The 18,368-nt window shown below is 38.6% G+C and overlaps 1 protein-coding gene across 1 annotated transcript; it reads left to right on the top strand.

Moving 5' to 3' along the window:
- The first annotated feature begins 5,675 nt into the window (after window positions 1-5,675).
- On the top strand, window positions 5,676-17,315 carry acsl3b (acyl-CoA synthetase long chain family member 3b). Its single transcript, XM_079244271.1, has 15 exons — window positions 5,676-5,710; window positions 8,350-8,831; window positions 10,121-10,298; window positions 10,386-10,495; window positions 10,612-10,750; window positions 11,367-11,517; window positions 11,714-11,837; window positions 12,079-12,150; window positions 12,322-12,461; window positions 12,792-12,964; window positions 13,073-13,147; window positions 13,229-13,420; window positions 13,510-13,624; window positions 13,714-13,871; window positions 14,836-17,315. The coding sequence occupies exons 2-15, from the start codon at window positions 8,481-8,483 to the stop codon at window positions 14,991-14,993; spliced, it is 2,136 nt and encodes a 711-aa protein (XP_079100397.1). The 5' UTR covers window positions 5,676-5,710; window positions 8,350-8,480; the 3' UTR covers window positions 14,994-17,315.
- Window positions 17,316-18,368: the final 1,053 nt, after the last annotated feature.

The following is an 18,368-nucleotide window of genomic DNA, read 5'->3' on the forward strand; positions in this document are numbered from 1 at the left end:
TGACGGGATTCTCAGTTGACGCAGAGTTGACTGGTTTGCAGACAGTTTGCTTTTTGCCACGTGCTTGGTGTGCGCCATCTTTTCCTGTCAGTGCGGGTGTTTTTAGCTAGGGGCCTCTTGTTCACACAGCAGCGCAGCTTCTAGGTGCTAAATGCCCCATCCTGTCTGTTTATCACAGGCTTCTGTTTCACTCATGCTACTGCTGAAGCAACGACGAGAATATGAAGCAAAGTTGTGTCACGTCTTGTGTCCTCTAATCATTTTACTACAGAGAGTAATCCTATTCCATACATCATGCTCCTTAAGATGTCTCAGTATTTGTGGGACAAAAAGGATGACTTGTTTCACTTGTGTTTGTGTTGTGGTCATGTGTTTGCAGAGAAGCTTGGTCAGTGGAACTGGTTTTCCAGAATGCTACACTTATAGCAGAGTTATGTTGCTGATCTAAACTAAGCAGAGTTGCACATAGTGAGATGATTGTCTCTGGAGCCAATGCAGTTCATTAATATGTTCACCCAACCAGAGCAGAAATCTCGGTGTAGTGATGGAGTCAGACCTAAAGGGAATAAAAATAAAAAATAAAAATAAAAAAAAAAGTCAGCTTACTGTATCACCTTAAAAATACATCAAGAATAAAAGATGATGTCACAGCAGGATATGAAAAAATCTAGTCAATGCTTTCATCTTTAGTCAGCTTGATTATTGTAACTGTCTATCAGTTACAAGTGCAGCTAATTCAGAACTCTGCTGCTCGAGTAGACCACATCAGTCCACTTCTGAGGTCTTTACACTGGCTGCCTGTCTGTCAGAGGAAATACTTTAATGTTCTGTTGCTGGTATATAAAGCTCTGAATGGTTTGGACCAAAATACATCAGAGACCTCTTTGCCCAGTATGAACCTATGAGACCCCTCAGATCTTCTGGATCTGATCTTTTATCAGTTTGGAGTCAGAATGAGACGTGGAGAAGCTGTATTACGCTGCACATGTCTCGAACAAAAAGCCTCAGATAAGCCAAAATACTTGATTTATTTAAATCCAGCTTAAAGAACCACCTGCTTGTCTATAATTTTCATTTTCATTTATTTTAAGTTTAGTTTAAGTCCAAATCTGCATGTTTCTTTTAAGCTAAAAATGATCCTGATTTTAATAGTTTTATAAAATGTAATTTACTTTTCCTTTCTTTCTTATTTTTTTATTTTAAATTTTGATCTATTTCTAATGTTTTAATTTCTCAGTAAAGCACTTTGGATCACCCTGTTCTTGAATTGTACAATACAAGTAAACCTGCTTTGCCTAGTTATTAAATTACTGTCAAAGGATAAAAGACAGAAAAAACTGATTGTTTAATCTGAATATCACCTGAGTATAATCCGAATATCATATCAGTCCTCAAACACCAACTAATATTCACAAAATGCTGTGAAATACAAAAATGAGAAAGAAACATTAAAATAATAGACACAATGTCAGAAACAAGCCTGCTGGTAAAAATTTTTTATCAAACAAAATCAGTTTCTGAAACAAGCAGTAACAAACTGGGACAAAACAAGATTCATACCTAATTAATTTAGTACATGAATGATCATAGTGGTAAAACTACTTGAGGCTCTCCAAAAGCATCAAAAATATTTGTGAAAAACAAGTATATTGATCACATGGCTAAGGTTTTTACACTTTTGTTTCAGCAGCTCTTCAATGGATAGTTTCACAGCCCAGAAAGTGTTATATCCAGGCCCTGCATGATACCTCTGCTCTGCGAAAGTGGAGTTAAGGACGAAGACTAATGAGGACTCCATTAACTTTGTGAAGGACTTTGTCAGTTACTGTATTTTTCCTACACACCAGAAAAAAGAGGAAACATAAACTAAACAGCTCAGACAAAACATCCTAAAGTTTGACAAATAGCCCATAAAACACTGAAACCATTGCATTCATAAGGTGCTTTGAGGATGCTGTGTGAGAATGTTTTTATACACTTGTCATGCTGATTTATTGTAATCTTCTGTGGCAGAATAATTTGTAACACTATGACCTACTGTGCCAGGGTCTAAACCTGTTTACCTCATTCAGCTACCTCTGATGGACCAGGTCAGCAGGGGATCCCAGGTCAGGGATCCCAGGTCAGTGACCCTGAGGGGACATCAGCCTTCAAAAGGTGAGAAATAATTTTGGAATAAAGTTATAAATATAGTTGTAAAGTGGGGAAACTGGAAGTTCAGATAATCCCATGGAGTTTTAAATCATCTGGTGACTTTCAATTTGTTTAAAATAACACAGGCTTTAAGAGAAGTTTATAGCTTTGGGTTTGTTGGATTTAAGTTTGATTTAACGTACATGGCTTTTCTTACCATCATTTCATTATATTTAAAATAATATCACAAAGAACAGAACAGTCAGTTAACTTTGTTTGGAGTAAAATGATCATGATGGTGTCTCCATTTGGTTTAGGTATGTGCCAAATCTCAGTCACACACAGTATTTACATCCACTTTTTGTTTTTTTTTAAGAGGCGACAGTGATCTCAAGAGTTAAAATCCATCCCTTTCAGACCCCTCAAAAGGACTCCTTCATTTGGCCAGTGAGTAATGCCACTTTAAATGCCACCATGACAAAAGCTTAAGGGGAGAAAAACAAGGAGGGGTAGGAGACTTCCACTGGGAGCAATATAGGCAACACTGTCTGGGGCAGAGGGCCTCATTTCATGGGGACTGTAGGGCTTAAAGTTAAAGATTACTTTGAAATCTACATCCCTACCATCAAACTCTCCTGCTATCTCCCACCCTTCCTCCTCCCTCCAGCCATCGCTCCCACTCCCAAAAAATAAAAAGCTGTCTCCACAGAAAAGGGGATGAGTTGAGAGTAGATCCTCTTTGATGACAGAGAAGGATCCTTTTGTTCCCTAATCCCCACACAACCCCCTCCTTACTCTTTTCTGTGTAAATTCAACTGGACATTGAGAGGCTTCATACTCAGCCAGGGGTTCAAAAAGTATTAGTTTACCTGTTTTACTTTAAAAGAGAGAAAATGAAACAGAGAGACACCTCAACACACGTATTTTACTGCATGTAAAGGAGCCTATTTAAAGCAGTAAGAACTGAATAGTAATTACTCTCACACCGATTAAATAGACCGATGGGTGAACTAGGTGAGCCCTAGGGAAGAAGACATCAGCCACTGTGCACAGTTTGACAACCCAAAAACACACAGTCACAGGATACATTTCCTCTCTTCCTTCAGTTTGCCTTAAGTGGGCGCAAAGTGTGTCTTTGTGTCATTATCAGATTTGACACACATATTTCACAGAGGAGATGAAAGTGTTCCTTTTACTTGTAACATCTGCCCTCTGATGGTTTGTGTCCCATCATGACCTCAAAGTCACAGCCTGAGGAGAGCGATTACCACCCCTCTGTACACGCTTTGACTCGTCATGTGACCACACACTTGTGTTTCTATGTGCACCCATGGTTGTGGGTATGGGGTTAAAAAAAAAAAAAAAAGGTATTATACTGTGTGAGAGAATATGTATGTGTGAAAATAAGTCTGAAAAGACATATGGCCATAAAAGCATGCAAAACTCTTAAGAGTAGAGACATATTCAATGGCGGGAGTCAAGTGTCAAAAAGAACTTTCTATTCCACTTTCATCGTGTTGCTGTTGAGATGTCAAAGGTTGCTTGCCTTTTGGGTATACTCTATCTCTAACTCATATACAAACACAATTGCATGCTCACTGTCGAATAAAAAAAAAACAAAACCTACAGACGCTGCAGTGCAGTCTTCGCAACAGATGTGCACACAGACTCCATCTGGTGTACACACGTGAGAGTGCAAGAAAGGACTTGCGCCTGCAACTATACATATATATATATATATATATATATATATATATATATATATATATATATATATATATATATATATATATATATATATACATACATATATATAGATATGTATGTATATACAAATTGTTCTGACATTGTTCTCTAAATAGTGATACTTTATGTGTTGCTGTTCATTTGAAGATGCATTGATCTCATTTAAGACCAGCTCAAGGCCAGATTACGTTTATTTTATTCAGTATGGCTACAACTGGATGATTCCAGTATAAATGAAAATATATTTTCTATTTTATCTAACAATTTTACATAACAATTGTCCAAAGCTTTATAGTTTCATTGAGTGGTTTAACGTATTAAAGATTATCCTCCTTCAGTGGCTAGCTGTCTCATGGCCAAACTCCAATTCCCACATGTTGATCACTTTCTTCTCTATTGTCATCCTTTGCACATAAGAAGACATGAGTGGATTAGAAAAGAGTTTCCAAAGTTGATACATACTTAAAAGAAGTTCAAAGATAAACAGACAAACTGAAAAACAGAGATGAGATACAGTTACTGAAAAAAATCTTCAGAAATTAGGCATTCCACATTCAGTTACTCAAAATTAACATACTTTATCAAAAGACAATTACCTGTTGATCAAAGAAGCCTTTCTATATTCTCAATGTTAAGTAATTAGTTAAATGACATGAGAAAAGCAGTGATCATACATCACTCTAAGAAGGTAATTAATTCAACATTTTTTTGCATTTCTTAGATGTGGAAAATTTTGAGTCTTGCACCTAATAAAGACGTTAGTAATGGAGTTAGCACATACTTTGTGTACAGTAGCCTAACTAAAAAGGCTTAAGTGGAATGGACGTTTGAACCAAAGTAATGCAACCAGTGTGTCTGATTAATCTAAACCACAATAGCACACATCAAAGTTTAAAGCATCATCATTTCAGAGCCCAAACTGCAAATTGGCAACCAAGTCCCACAGATGTAGTAGTAGCACTACCTTGTGTTGCATACAGTAGCTACAGGTTCTATGTTGTATCTAACCGTGGACAGAAAACTATAGCAGGCTGATTTAAAAAAAAAAAAAAAAAAAAAAAAAAAGTGGTCCATGGAGATTTTCACTATTGCAGCAGTAATAGACCAGAGAAGAACAAAATTAAATATTTATCATGATTGGATCATTATGATTAATTTCTTATTAAATATTTGCTTTCATATAAAAATATTAAATCAATAAAATAATAATACTAATCACAGTTCTCTTACCACAAACTGGCTCCCAGTCTGCAGCAGGAAAGATAAGGGCCTTGCCAATAATTATTTGTCTAATTCCTCGCATGTCCTAAAAACATTATTTCATTTACACGATATTTATTCAGTCTTATTTTTAATGTTCAACAACAGCACACAAACATATCACAACAAGAAAAAAAATGGTGAAGAAAAGCTTTGGCGAATCATATGCTACTAAACTCGGCCGCTCAAGTAGGCCAACGAAAGTATGACCTGACGAGCCAGAATCAGAAACATTTGCTAGCTTTGAGCCATGATCAGACGATCCCAATAGTTGTGACCGCTAGTAACCTCACTGACGTCTCGCTGCCCCAAGCACGCGCCACCTCAAACCCTCCAATCGCTGACAGAGACATACTGTGACGTCAACTAAAAGCTTCCGGGCTGGCAGCACTAGCCCGGTGATTCTCAGATTTACTGTTTTATACTCGTTTTTTAACGACTTACGGTTTAGATTTGTTACCAGAAATGCTGTGATAAAAATTTACGTCAGTATCCCACCAGAGCTGTGTTTACAAGGAGAAACATAGTTGTGTCCACACCGCAGCGGTTCCAGCATAGCGGTTGAGAAAAGGTGAGAATGTGTTGCAGTGTGAACGCTTTGCAGATGTTGGTGGAAGAGGATGGTTGTTAGCGACCCGATTGCTATATAGTGCTGCCCATCGCTTTACATGTGTAAAATATTTACGTACACATATATATCTACCAGTTACTGTTTAATTTTTGATCACATGCGTGGCATAAAGTGAGCTTTGCTTCGTTATCAGCCGGTACAGCATCCACTGCAGTTGTTAGCTTGAGGCTAAATGCTAGCTTCGCTAGCTGCCTGTCGTGTCACTATGAATCCGCTAAGTGCCAATCTTGATGCTTTTTCGCTAACATTTAACAGCTACGGACTTAAACGGACCAGTGTGGAATTAACTAATAATAATAATAAATAAATAATAATTATAATTTTAAATACCTGCTTAATTTTTTTTAAATGACCTTAGAACGTAAATATGTTGTATGTCAAATCACGTGCTGATTGTCTCTTTTATTTGACGATTTATTTTGGATAGGAGAAATAAAATAAATAGAGTCTGTACTACACTGTGTCTAGTGAATAAATATATATTTTAAAAAAAAAAAAAAAAAAAAAAAAAAAAGGCTTAATACTGCTAAACTAAACCTTGTTTTTATCATTACCATAAGCTAACTTGCCCATGTGCTTGTAAGCAGGTCATTTGAGGTGGAGCTCATTTAGATCGACTTGGTACCACTTTGCATCAATTCACTTACTTTTAATTTTGTGATCAAGTTCTCATAAAAGATAGATAAATTGTGTTGTGAAGCTTTGCAATTAGAGAGTAATACGTTTACAAATACTCTAAACTACACTGTTAGTAGTTAGGTACCGACTGATTGATATAAAAGTTCTTAGTGGTTGCTAATTTTATTGTAAATATAGTATTTTTGTGGCAAATTTTCATTTGATCTTTTATGGATGTGTGTGTCTTTGTAGAGCTGTCAGTCTCATGTTGGGACCCTTGGACATTGATTGGGGATAACAATTACAGTAAAATTTCTGTTATAAACGGTTGTGTGTTAAATTTCCAGTGAGTAAGTAACTGAACATTGAATGTTACCTGGTTTAGAAGTGAAATAAATCATAAGTAGAGGGTGTGTCTGCTTGATTCCATGTTGTTCAGTGACTGAACCTGTATTGCCTGTTTTGAACAAATGGTATTACTGTCTTTGCCGTACCTGTAACTGTAGTGAATTAAGTAGAATTGTAGTAGTTGTAGTAGAATTGGGTTGGTTGATTGTGAAACAAGCAGGACAAGTTTATCCAGTAGCTGATTATGTCTTTAGCTTATAAACTTGACTACATAGTGAGCTTTAGTTTTGAAGTTCAGTGTGCAGGTGACAAGTATTTGGTAATGTGCTTGGCTGTAACATTTGCCGTCACAGTATTCTGCACCTTCTAGCCACCATTTCACACATATGGCCTGAAGCAGCCCACTTTTTTTTTAGCCTGTGGTAAATTCTTTGTAGTGCTGTCATGTTAGTACGCCAGGGTAAACTAACTTCAGTCCTGACCCCGACCGTTCCCTGTAGGCTGCAGAATTCATCATTGCCACCCATTCTAGACTGGACTGCTCTGTGGCTGCAGGGCTACTTTGCAATGTACACCTTTTCCTTAAACATACACCATAAATACTAAGGGTGGGAAAATCAAATTGAAAAATTGAATATCTGGATTTTTTGCTTCACAATTTTAAGATAGATTTTTTCTTTGTTAAAAAAAATATTTTTTTTGTTTGTTTGTTTTTTTTTTTTTTTCAAATAAATAAAATTAATCCATAATAAATTTTTTGACATTTTTATTGTTTATATTGATCTTTTTACCTGTCTTCTTGGGCAGCAGAATGATGGCCTGGCAGAAATCAAGAAAAATTATGACAAAAAAAACGTTTTGTACATTTTTTTTTGTTTTTTTTATTCTACAAAAATCAGCAATATTGAGGAATTATGAGAATTGCAATTTAAATCAAATCGGCACCCAAAAAACAGAATCGAATCCAATTGGGACTAAAGCACATCGTCACTGCCCTAATAAATACTGAGGTCTGAGATAGATGATCTAAAAGTTTTTGGTTTTATTGACTGCAAAAAATTAACCACACAAATTTTAGTAGTCGCAACACAGTGGATTAGTTCAGAAAGTTTGAAAAGTTGTATTAAATTGAACTGCTACTTGTGCCATCTCTCCAACATTTGGCTTTTCAGTCATGTTGGGCGTGAATCTTGCATTTTTTTATGAGTTTATCTGACAATTGTCTTTTTAACAGATTGTTTAGTGATAAATTATGCAAGGGTTGTTTTTTCACATCACTGAATGTTTACTTTGTGTTGTTTGTGTAGTCTGAACACAGCAAAAGTTCACAGTTTACATTATAGTAATGAATCTGTGCAGGAGGTTGCCTGTTTGTTAATTTGTGTATTAAGAAAGTTCACAAGTTCCGTCCTCACATTTTGATAATATTTAATGTTTTAGCATCATGCTTCTTCTGTAAGGTTGTCCTTTCTACAGAAAGGCCAGAGAGCCAAGTGGAAAACATATTGCTGATTGAAAACCAGCCTAAGAATAGGTACAGCTGGTCTTCATGTTAGGCATCTTTATCCAGATGGCACACCTCTAAAATTTCATGTTCTTTCTCTATCCTGCAGGTCTGGTTGCTTTGCTACACTCAGTAACCGTCACCTGCAACCATTAGTGCTTGCGGCAGGCTAAAACACAGAGCCAGTGCAGTGCATTGTCAAGGTTAGAATCATCTCCGGCATTGACTTCATCTTCAAAGATGAAATTGAAGGAGGATATGAACCCGCTGCTGCTGCAGGTATTCCGCTCTGTCGTCTGGGTCTACTCTGTTATCACCTTCATACCCTGGTATTTCTTCTCTGGGGCTGGGACTAATTTGGAACGAGCCCGTCGAATCAAGGCACGTTCAATCAGCGGACACCCAGCAGGCCCTTACAGAGCCATCAGTAGCCAAGAGAAGCTGGTAGCATGGCTGCATCCTGGAGTAGATACCCTGGACAAAATGTTTGAACATGCTGCACGGAGGTTTCCAAAGAGAGACTGTCTGGGTACCAGAGAGGTGCTCAGTGAGGAGGATGAACTTCAGCCCAATGGCAAAGTGTTCAAAAAGGTGAGAGATTTTAAGCCGGTGTTGTCTTGTTTTGTTCTGCGTCCATTTTTTACTATTTTTATTAGTCTGGCACATGTATGTGATCAGGTCAGTGAATGGAGACCTTTCAAATCACGTGAATATGACAGATTGCATTATTAAACAGATAAAAGACAGCTCTGTGCAAACTTTTCTCTTCAGAAACTACCCGACACAGTGAGAAAGAAAACTATTTAAAGTGTTAAAGCTGTCTCAAAACTTCTGTTCTCCATTGAAATGTAAAAATGTATTGAGCTACTCCCATCCACTCCAATTCTGCTTCTTTTATAGCTCTATATTACTATTTTATGGCAAAGCCACATGTCAAACTCTAGAAATACTTCAATAATTGTGTGTAGTGCTGCAGCTTCACATCTGCTGAAACAGCAGTTAAAGTGCAGAAAACATATCCTTTTGTTCATTAAATATTAAAATTTTGTTATCTGACAACTTCACTTTAGTAATTTAACCCTCATGAGTGGAAGAAAAGTGATATTTTCAGCTACATCATCTTCTGCCGCCATGTTTAAAAAAAAAAACAAAAACATTGCATGCTCAGTACTGTACTAACAGAAGCTGCTGAAGCAATGTTGTGAGGATAAAAATGTGACTCAAACTATATTTAACCAAATTTCATGCACTGTCTGATCTCACACTTGTGGCTAATGTCCCATGCATACCACAGCGTATTGCATTACTTTTCCCTGCGTGTCTGACGGAAGCATGGGGAACAATAATAGCTGAATAGCCTCGTTTCAGTAGACAGATGTAACTTAAATAATCTTATAAGTGTTATTCCTTTAAAAAAAAGGCTATATTTTTGTATCAAGCTTTTATTTATTTAAAAATCTGTTTAAATTCGAGAGGCTTGGCTGATTCCTACTGTGTCCTGGTAGCAAAGTTAGAAAAATAGCAGCAGTGTTGCTGGTTATTTGAAAAGCCTTGCAAGCCCTGTAGATGGCAGTAATTGACTTCACACGAGTGGAGGAGATGTTATGAATGGTAGCACTATGAGTCACAGTCACTGTCAGGTTCTGTTTCAGCATTATCCACTCCCACCTTCTTGGGTGCCGCCTTTCCCATTTTTTGTGGTGCAAAACTTTTTTTATTTTCGCTATCAATGTCACCATTTCAAATAATCTTTTTGTTCTTTTTTCTCTTAATGACAAAAACTGTCCTAGAAAGATGCACTTAAGTGGCACAAGCCTGTTAGTTGTTACTATATTATGTAAAGAGTCAATGTTTTTATGTGTCTTTTATATCTTATGCAGGTAATTCTGGGTAACTATAACTGGCTCTCATATGAGGAAGCCTACATTGCAGCGAAATGCTTTGGCAGTGGTCTGGCAGCTCTTAATCAGAGGCCTCAGTGTAACATCGCCATCTTTTGTGAGACCAGAGCGGAGTGGATTGTGGCAGCGCAAGCTTGCTTCATGTACAATTTTCCACGTGAGTGACTGAAGGACAGGCAGATTTTAACATGAAACATTATGCACCGTTAAAACTAAACAACTTAATTGTAAATGAACTTCACAGTTGTGACACTGTACGCCACCCTTGGACCTGTGGCGATTGCTCATGGTCTGAACGAGACGGACGTCACACACATCATCACAAGCAAAGACCTTCTTCAGGGCCGTCTCAAGGTACACGTTTACTGTTCTCATCTGACTGGTGAGGCTTGAGAAAAAGGTCAGTTCAGTTGACTCAATTCTTTTCTCTTTCTTTCTCTCTCCCACCCACATCAAACTTTACATCCCAGCAAATTCTGTGTGATGTGCCAAAGCTGCAGTACATCATTGTAGTGGACAATAAACCCACCAGCTGGCCAGATATCCCTAGGGGCATCCTGGTGTGTAACATGGACACTGTGAAGGAACTGGGATCCAAACCTGATAATCGTGAGTCACTTGTCTTGTAATTAAAATGCTTTCTAATTTTGTCAGGAACACGGAAGTACGTGGTGCAGGCTTAACACTCTGATGTGTACTCAGAGTGATGAGATGTGCACAAGTCAGTTAATCGCTACTCGTCAAACAAACATCCTGATGATGGTGGTAAAACTGTAGGAAAATGACAGAAAGCAAAACTCTTGTATGTGCTTTACCCACTTCAACCATGCTGTTCATTTCCTTTTTCAGAGTAATTAAAAAAAATAAGTGCAGAGAATATCATGAAATATCTTACTTTTAAAATGGAAAATGCAGTCTAAACGGTTTTTTTTAAGTAACTTAACAAGAAAAAAATATGTAGAAGCTTGCAGAGCTCAGCTGTTGATAGTAATTGTAAAAAGCTTGATTAAAGTGCTTATTAAATAAACACTGTTAATTACTTTTAGTCAAACCTTCAGATAGTCGGTGTTGTAGTATGCAGCCTTTTCTTGAATTTGTAGATGTCTCAGTGTGATGTCTATTTATTTTACTTTTTTTTTTTTTTTTTTTTTTTTTATGTAAATGTCTTGTTACAAATGACAATGGTGATGTGGTCTCGTTCCCTTTCTGACCCTCTACTCTGCAGTTGCAATAAGCCGCAGACAGCCGGAGCCCTCAGACATAGCAGTCATCATGTACACCAGCGGCTCCACAGGCATCCCCAAGGGTGTCATGATCTCCCATGGCAACATCATTGGTGGCATCACAGGCATGGCTGAGCGGATCCCTAACCTCAAGTAAGCAGATACCAGTTTCACTGCAGATTCTCTGGGACTTCATCTCAGGTCGTGTTTTTTGTTTGTTTTTTATATGTCGACACTCCGAATCTGTGCTGTTTCTTTCCCTGTTTGGGGTAATGCTTCATCCATTTGTGCAATATATCTTTTCCGCAATATCTGTATGTAATTAATGTGTGCCTTTTTGTGCTGGCAGTGAAATGGACACCTATATTGGTTATCTACCATTGGCCCATGTTTTAGAGCTCAGCGCAGAACTGGTGTGCATCTCTCACGGCTGTCGCATTGGCTACTCCTCTCCTCAGACTCTAGCTGATCAGGTTAGTGTGTAAATGAACCGACATACCTGATCACCAGGTTCTGTATGTTTTTGTGTATTTCTTTCTTTCTTTCTGTCTAAATATTGGCCTCGAATGACTTTCTTGATCCATTCAGGATTTTTTTGGGTCAGTTTTCATTTTGATCAGATTTGAAGGTCTTAGTGGTCAATCCTTCATCTAGAGTAACCCCAGGCTTAAATCTGTACACCATCATCTGACCAGAATGTCTCTATTTTCACAGTCCACCAAAATCAAAAAGGGCAGTAAAGGAGATACCACCGTGCTGAAACCTACTCTTATGGCTGCTGTACCTGTAAGTCGTTCTGGCTCATCACAAGGCCGTCAGTCTAATGAAATTAGTAACACAGACTTGTTTATTGGAATTCCCAGTCAGTATTTAATTTACTATATTCTGGTGTTAGAATTAAAGCCAGTTAACAGTCTAGGTGTCGTGTTAACACCATGATCTGCCTGATATGTGCAGGAAATCATGGATAGAATCTACAAGAATGTAATGACAAAAGTAGAGGAAATGAGCAAATTCCAGAAGACTCTGTTTGTGCTGGCTTACAACTACAAGATGGAGCAGATCTCCAAAGGCTACAATACACCCATCTGTGACAGGTATTACACATTACACCTGCCTGTACACACAAGATGCCCCAGTTGACATTTGCTTCCTCTCTGTGACACATGAGCAGACTTTGACTTCTGTTCCTACATGGCTAATTAATCACAAAACTAACAAAGCACAAATTCTTTTTCTAACCCCTTTTAACATCACACTACTATTAAGCCTGTTGAACAATATTCTCTAGCATGTGAATCATTGGATATTATTGGTTCTGATCGTATATCTGAACACTGCGTTATTCAGAATGAGTCCATATCTGGACCCTGTTTTGATTTCCTGCCAACCAAACTTTCCACACTTATTCCTTGCCTTCTCATCAGTCTGGTGTTCAAGAGAGTGCGAGCACTTTTGGGAGGTAACACACGGGTGCTGCTTTCTGGAGGAGCTCCGCTGTCGGCTGCCACTCAACGCTTCATGAACATCTGTCTGTGCTGTCCTGTGGGGCAGGGCTATGGCCTGACGGAGACCTGTGGAGCTGGCACCATCAGTGAGAGTAAGCAGGGATGAAGGAATATGGGCATAAAACTGGTTGTTTTTCTTTGGGAAACAGAGCAAGGTTTGACATATGTACCTCCATTCAAATTTTGGTGTCAATTTTCAGTGTGGGACTACAGCACGGGACGGGTTGGTGCTCCATTGGTTTGTTCAGAGATCAGACTAAAGGACTGGGAAGAGGGTAAGTGGTAATGGTGATAAGTGTACCAAAAGAGAAGCCAGAGGTGATTAAGTTTTAAAAGCAACTTCTGTGCTCCTCTAGGCGGCTACTATAGCACAGACAAACCCAACCCACGAGGAGAAATTTTGATTGGCGGGCCTAATGTAACTATGGGTTACTACAAAACTGACAGCAAGAACTGTAATGACTTTTTTGTGGATGAGAAAGGCCAGAGATGGTTCTGCACAGGAGACATCGGAGAATTCCACCCTGATGGATGCCTTAAAATCATTGGTAGGAAAGCGAGTGTTTAGTGTCTGTTTGCATACGAGTTAGATATATTCAGATAACGTGTGTGTTTTGTTTGTTTTTTTTTTCTGCAGATCGTAAGAAAGATCTGGTGAAACTGCAGGCCGGTGAATACGTTTCTCTTGGAAAAGTGGAGGCTGTTCTGAAGAACTGCCCTCTCATCGACAATATCTGTGCCTATGCCAACAGGTATTACCCTTAAAATCTCTTTCTTTTCTTTTATCATTACCCTAAGAGAGTTTTTATAAAAATCTTTTCTTTTTTTTTTCTTTTTTTAGTGACCAGTCATATGTGATCAGTTTTGTGGTGCCGAGCCACAAGCAGCTAATGGCACTTGCAGAGGAAATGAAGGTCAAGGGCACATGGGAAGAGATCTGCAACAACCCTCAGATGGAGAAAGAGGTCCTCCGCATCATTACCGAGGCTGCAATTTCAGGTATAAAGGGAGAAAAATCTTATTGTCTTGATAGAATAACATTTTTGACTAAACTCAGGTGAAGCTTGTTATATACTCCATGAGAAGTATGACTTCTTGCTCTCAACGCTGCAAGCACAAGAAAAAAATTATTTTTCGTCAGGTCCATTTATACTCCACGAGAAGCACGTCTGCAGCGGGGAGGGATCCCTGTGGGTGGCGATGTCTGCTTTTATGTGCGATCAACCCGGTTGTTACCTCCGCCAAGGAGGTTATGTTTTTACCGACGTCTATCTGTCTGTTTGTGTTTAAGAAAACTCAAAAAGTTGTGGACGGATTTTTCATGAAATTTTCAAGAGTTGTTGGAAATGTGAAAAGGAAGAACTGGTTAAATTATGGTGGTGATCCGGATCACCGTTTGGATCAAGGAGTTTTTAAAAGGGTTCTTTAACATTGTGCTTGGCAGAGGTTTGCGCTCTCCGAGAGCTTTTCTGGTTTCATAATTATCGAACTACTTCGTCCGCGGCAGGGCGGGTTGTGCACACGGCTGGGTCCGAATGTTACAATGCTACATGTTGTAAAAATGTTCGTACTTTCTCACCACCTTGATCAGCAATTTTAACAACCCGGCAAAAACGCAGGAGCAGCAACTCCGCTTAATGCTTTTTCATGTTATCGACACCCACCTCAAATATCCGACCAATCACATAATACTTCTTGGAACCCCGCAAGAAAAAAGTTCTGCCAGCCCATTGTGTCGAGAAATGTCTTCAGACACGTCCGTGAGAACAAACTGACATAATTTTCTTCTCAGGGCCTCGAGAACAAGAAAAAAGTTTTTGCCTCCCATGGAGTATGTAACAGCCTAGAGGCAGTTGGTGGTCCTTTCTGTCAAGCAGTGGGTTAAGATTTGGTGCTTATGACACACTTTGCACTAGCCTCACTGTTTCTGTCTCATAAAGTGTCATTTTTTTTCGTCCAACAGCAAAGCTGGAGCGATTTGAGATTCCCAAGAAGATCCGGCTGAGCGCTGAACCCTGGACCCCAGAGACTGGTTTGGTCACTGATGCATTCAAACTGAAACGCAAAGAGCTCAAAACACACTACCAAGAGGACATTGAGAGGATGTACGGTGGAAAATAGCACATAAATACACTCCAAACAGCACATGGAACTCACACACCACTCCCGAGACTACTTTGAGAGGACTTCTCATTTAGTTACACATAACAAACATGTACAGACACACAAGGAAACATTCAGCACCTCCTCGGCTTCTCTGCAACCAGCTTCGATCAAAGCAGTGGGGGCCAAAAATCTTGAATCAAGCTTTGTGCTGTCAGTCAAGACCAACAGGCAGAAAGAATCCTCACAGATAACCGAGCCAGCCAGGCGCACTCTCTTCAGTTCACTAACAGCTCCACTTTGATGGATTTAGCCCTTTTGAGTTGCTATGACAACCAAAGTGGCAGATGAAATCGGACTTTTGCATGGCTCAAAATACAATGAATGTCAGGCTAGACGTATGTGAAACTATTTTGACGCACCTTCAGTGTTGCTTCGTTTCCCTTGTACCTGTTCTTTGGAACATTACACCAATACAGCTCAGTTGTAAATGTGCAAACACCTGGCCGAAACCTGGCGTGGCATGTGCCTGACAGCAATTTCTCCTGGCCTCCAAGTAACTTTCAGGTTGGAATCTTTGCAGGGATATCTTTTCTCCTAAATGGTGTTTGTTGTTGTTGTTATTTTTTATTTTATTTTATTTCTGTTGCATTGTTTCCTTTACGTTTGGATTGTCAGCTTTGGAACCGACAAGTAATTTTTTTGTGTGACGAATCGGTGTTGCAAAGCCATGAGAGATTGCGCATTAGGATGTGTTAATGTGCTTTTTTCTCTTTTTTTTTATACTCTTACTTAAAGGTGGTATTTTTGGAGATGGGGTTCTTTCTTTTCTATACTTGTTTTGTATTTCCTTTTTGTTAATGCTAACTGTACTTTAATGAGCTTTGTTTACAAGCTTTTTTTTTTTTTTTTTACCCCCTTTACTTTCTTGTGTCCCACACCTAGGTCATTTGAGTGCATGTTTACTGATTTAAGTTTTCAAACCTTGCTCCCAGTTACAGTAACAGGGTCTAACACCAGTGGCAGAAGGAATCTACTGAGATTTTTCATCGGATAGGACTTCTTGTTTCATTGTCGTACACTAACCCTGCCACGTCGGCCCTACATTCCTCCAGCCATGACCAATGCACCGTATGGATGTCTCCAAGGGAACTTAGTTTATTGTAGAAGAATAGTTACATTAGTAAACCTTTCTTTCATTAATTGCTGTACCAGTTAGTTTCTGGTGCAGCTGTAAATGTCATATATTTACCATAGGATAGTTAGTTTTATCCTGACTTTTTTTACATACAAATATGAAATACAAAATGAATGTGCAATATTTATACTCAAATTTTAACTATGTAAGAAGGAAACCAAGGCACAGACAAAAGTCCCTCTGTGGTGTATTAATGTTTAAGCCTCCACTTGAAAGCATTATTAAAGGCTTACAAGAAAGGAACATTACAGAAACTATGAGAGTGGTAGAGACACTGATAAGGACGTTTAGATGTAGCCTTTTGTGAACGTACTGTTAAAAATGTAAAATGAAACATTTGAAATGACCGAAACTGCATGGTGAGAAGTGTGCAACTGTACCAAAGCACCTGAATAGAAGACAGAAACACACTCCATTCAAGCAACTGAAGAAATAGGATACACCATTTTTAAGTGATCATATAGGATAAACTCAGTTCACAGAGTGCTAGCGATCGATCTGTATATTTAGACTGGTTTATGTGTATAATACTGTATATGCAGTGTATATAAAAGACTGCAGTAGTACAGGATTCTGTCACCTGCCGTTAATTTGAATTCATATAAATTGTATATTAATAACAGCATAGTTCAGATTGGTCATATTTAATGAGTGGCAAGATTTCAAGTGACTTTTTCTTCAGTATTTATTTCTTTCTAGACTGAAGATGAAACGGGGTTTGCTCAGTGACCCTTTTTAAGGTGGACATCTTTTTGCTGCCTCTTCTGCTTTGCTTCTACTAAAGACAAATGGCTCTGACAAAGGTGTAGTCAGGTACTCTAATCCAATATTTTATCAGATGTCCACTAGCTTTCGCTCATAAAAGTTTGACCATACTATAAACACAAAGCTGGAACCTGCTATAGTATTCCTGTTTTGGTTGAGGAGGGGGGGCATGACCCTTCTGACATTTCAGTAAAGCGTCAGTAGCTTACTGTGCTGTTTGCTGCTGTTTTTCTATCCGTCTAAAGGCGGCTAGTTGCCTTCTGACACATGAGCTGTCTTTAGGGGGTTTTAAGAATGTGAAGCACTCCCTGCATTTTCATTGGTACATGCATTTTATTTGCCACCAACAACATGCATCTTAACTTGCAGCAAGACTTAGCAGCAGGTAGTGCAAAGATGAATTCCATCACTCCTCTTGTTTTCACTTGCTTTGTAAATAGATTGAAGGGGGGGGGGGCTCAAAGATCAAACCCAATTAAAACTACCAGTAACTGTTCACGTGTAAAGCCTCTTGTTAATATATATTTAATAACCTCTGTTATTGACCAAGTTTTGGGCTCTATTCCTTGTTTTGTGTGGTTAAGTGGCCCTACAAGCTGAGCTACTGCAAGTGTCTCTTTCCTTATTTATTTGTGATTTGGCCTTGAAAATTATGTAATGAAATAAACAAGTTTGTGTTGATAATGATGCTGGTCTTTATGTGTTTTGAACATAAGAGTGATCTTTTGAGGCTCAACGTGCAACTGAGGATAAACAGCGTGATTGGAATTATCCTAGAACTATAGTTTCTATGGCAACGAAGGCCGGCGAGTCTGAACACGTACGTGTCTGAGTGAATGTGGTTGGTGAAAGGTTGTGTGGTGCTTCGATGCAAACAGAACATGCAGTTCTGCAAGTCAATTTTTTTTTCCCCTTTCAGGATATTCAAAGGTGATTATTCACAAGAGGAGAGCCATTTGTTTAAATGGCCTGATGCTGCGGCCAGTGGCTGACATGCTGCTGTCTGAACCCAGATTTAAGAACAAAGCTGATGACAATAGTCAGGCTTATTTCTTGAATTATTATCTGACTGATTAATTAAGCTATTTATGGGCCACAGTGATCTGAAAATCATGACAATTCATTTTTATTTTCAGAAAATCCAAGCTATTAATCATTGGTTATACCAGTTCTTACTATTAACAATTTAAGCTTGCTACTAATTTAGTTTCTACAGAATTCATCTGGCTCTGGCTGCATTTCATTTTAATAAAAGAAAAGCTTCAGGGCCTAAAAGAGTCCAACAATTCCTCAGACCCCTCCTATTCTTTTTACTCTCTCTATCCAGTCCTATGGGATAAGTGAGTGAGTCATAGGCATAATGCTACATTCATTAGCCCACTGCTTCTGACGCACACACACACACACACACACACACACACACACACACA

Source organism: Telmatherina bonti, assembly GCF_933228915.1.
Source record: "Telmatherina bonti genome assembly, chromosome: 7".
Lineage (NCBI taxonomy): Eukaryota > Metazoa > Chordata > Actinopteri > Atheriniformes > Telmatherinidae > Telmatherina > Telmatherina bonti.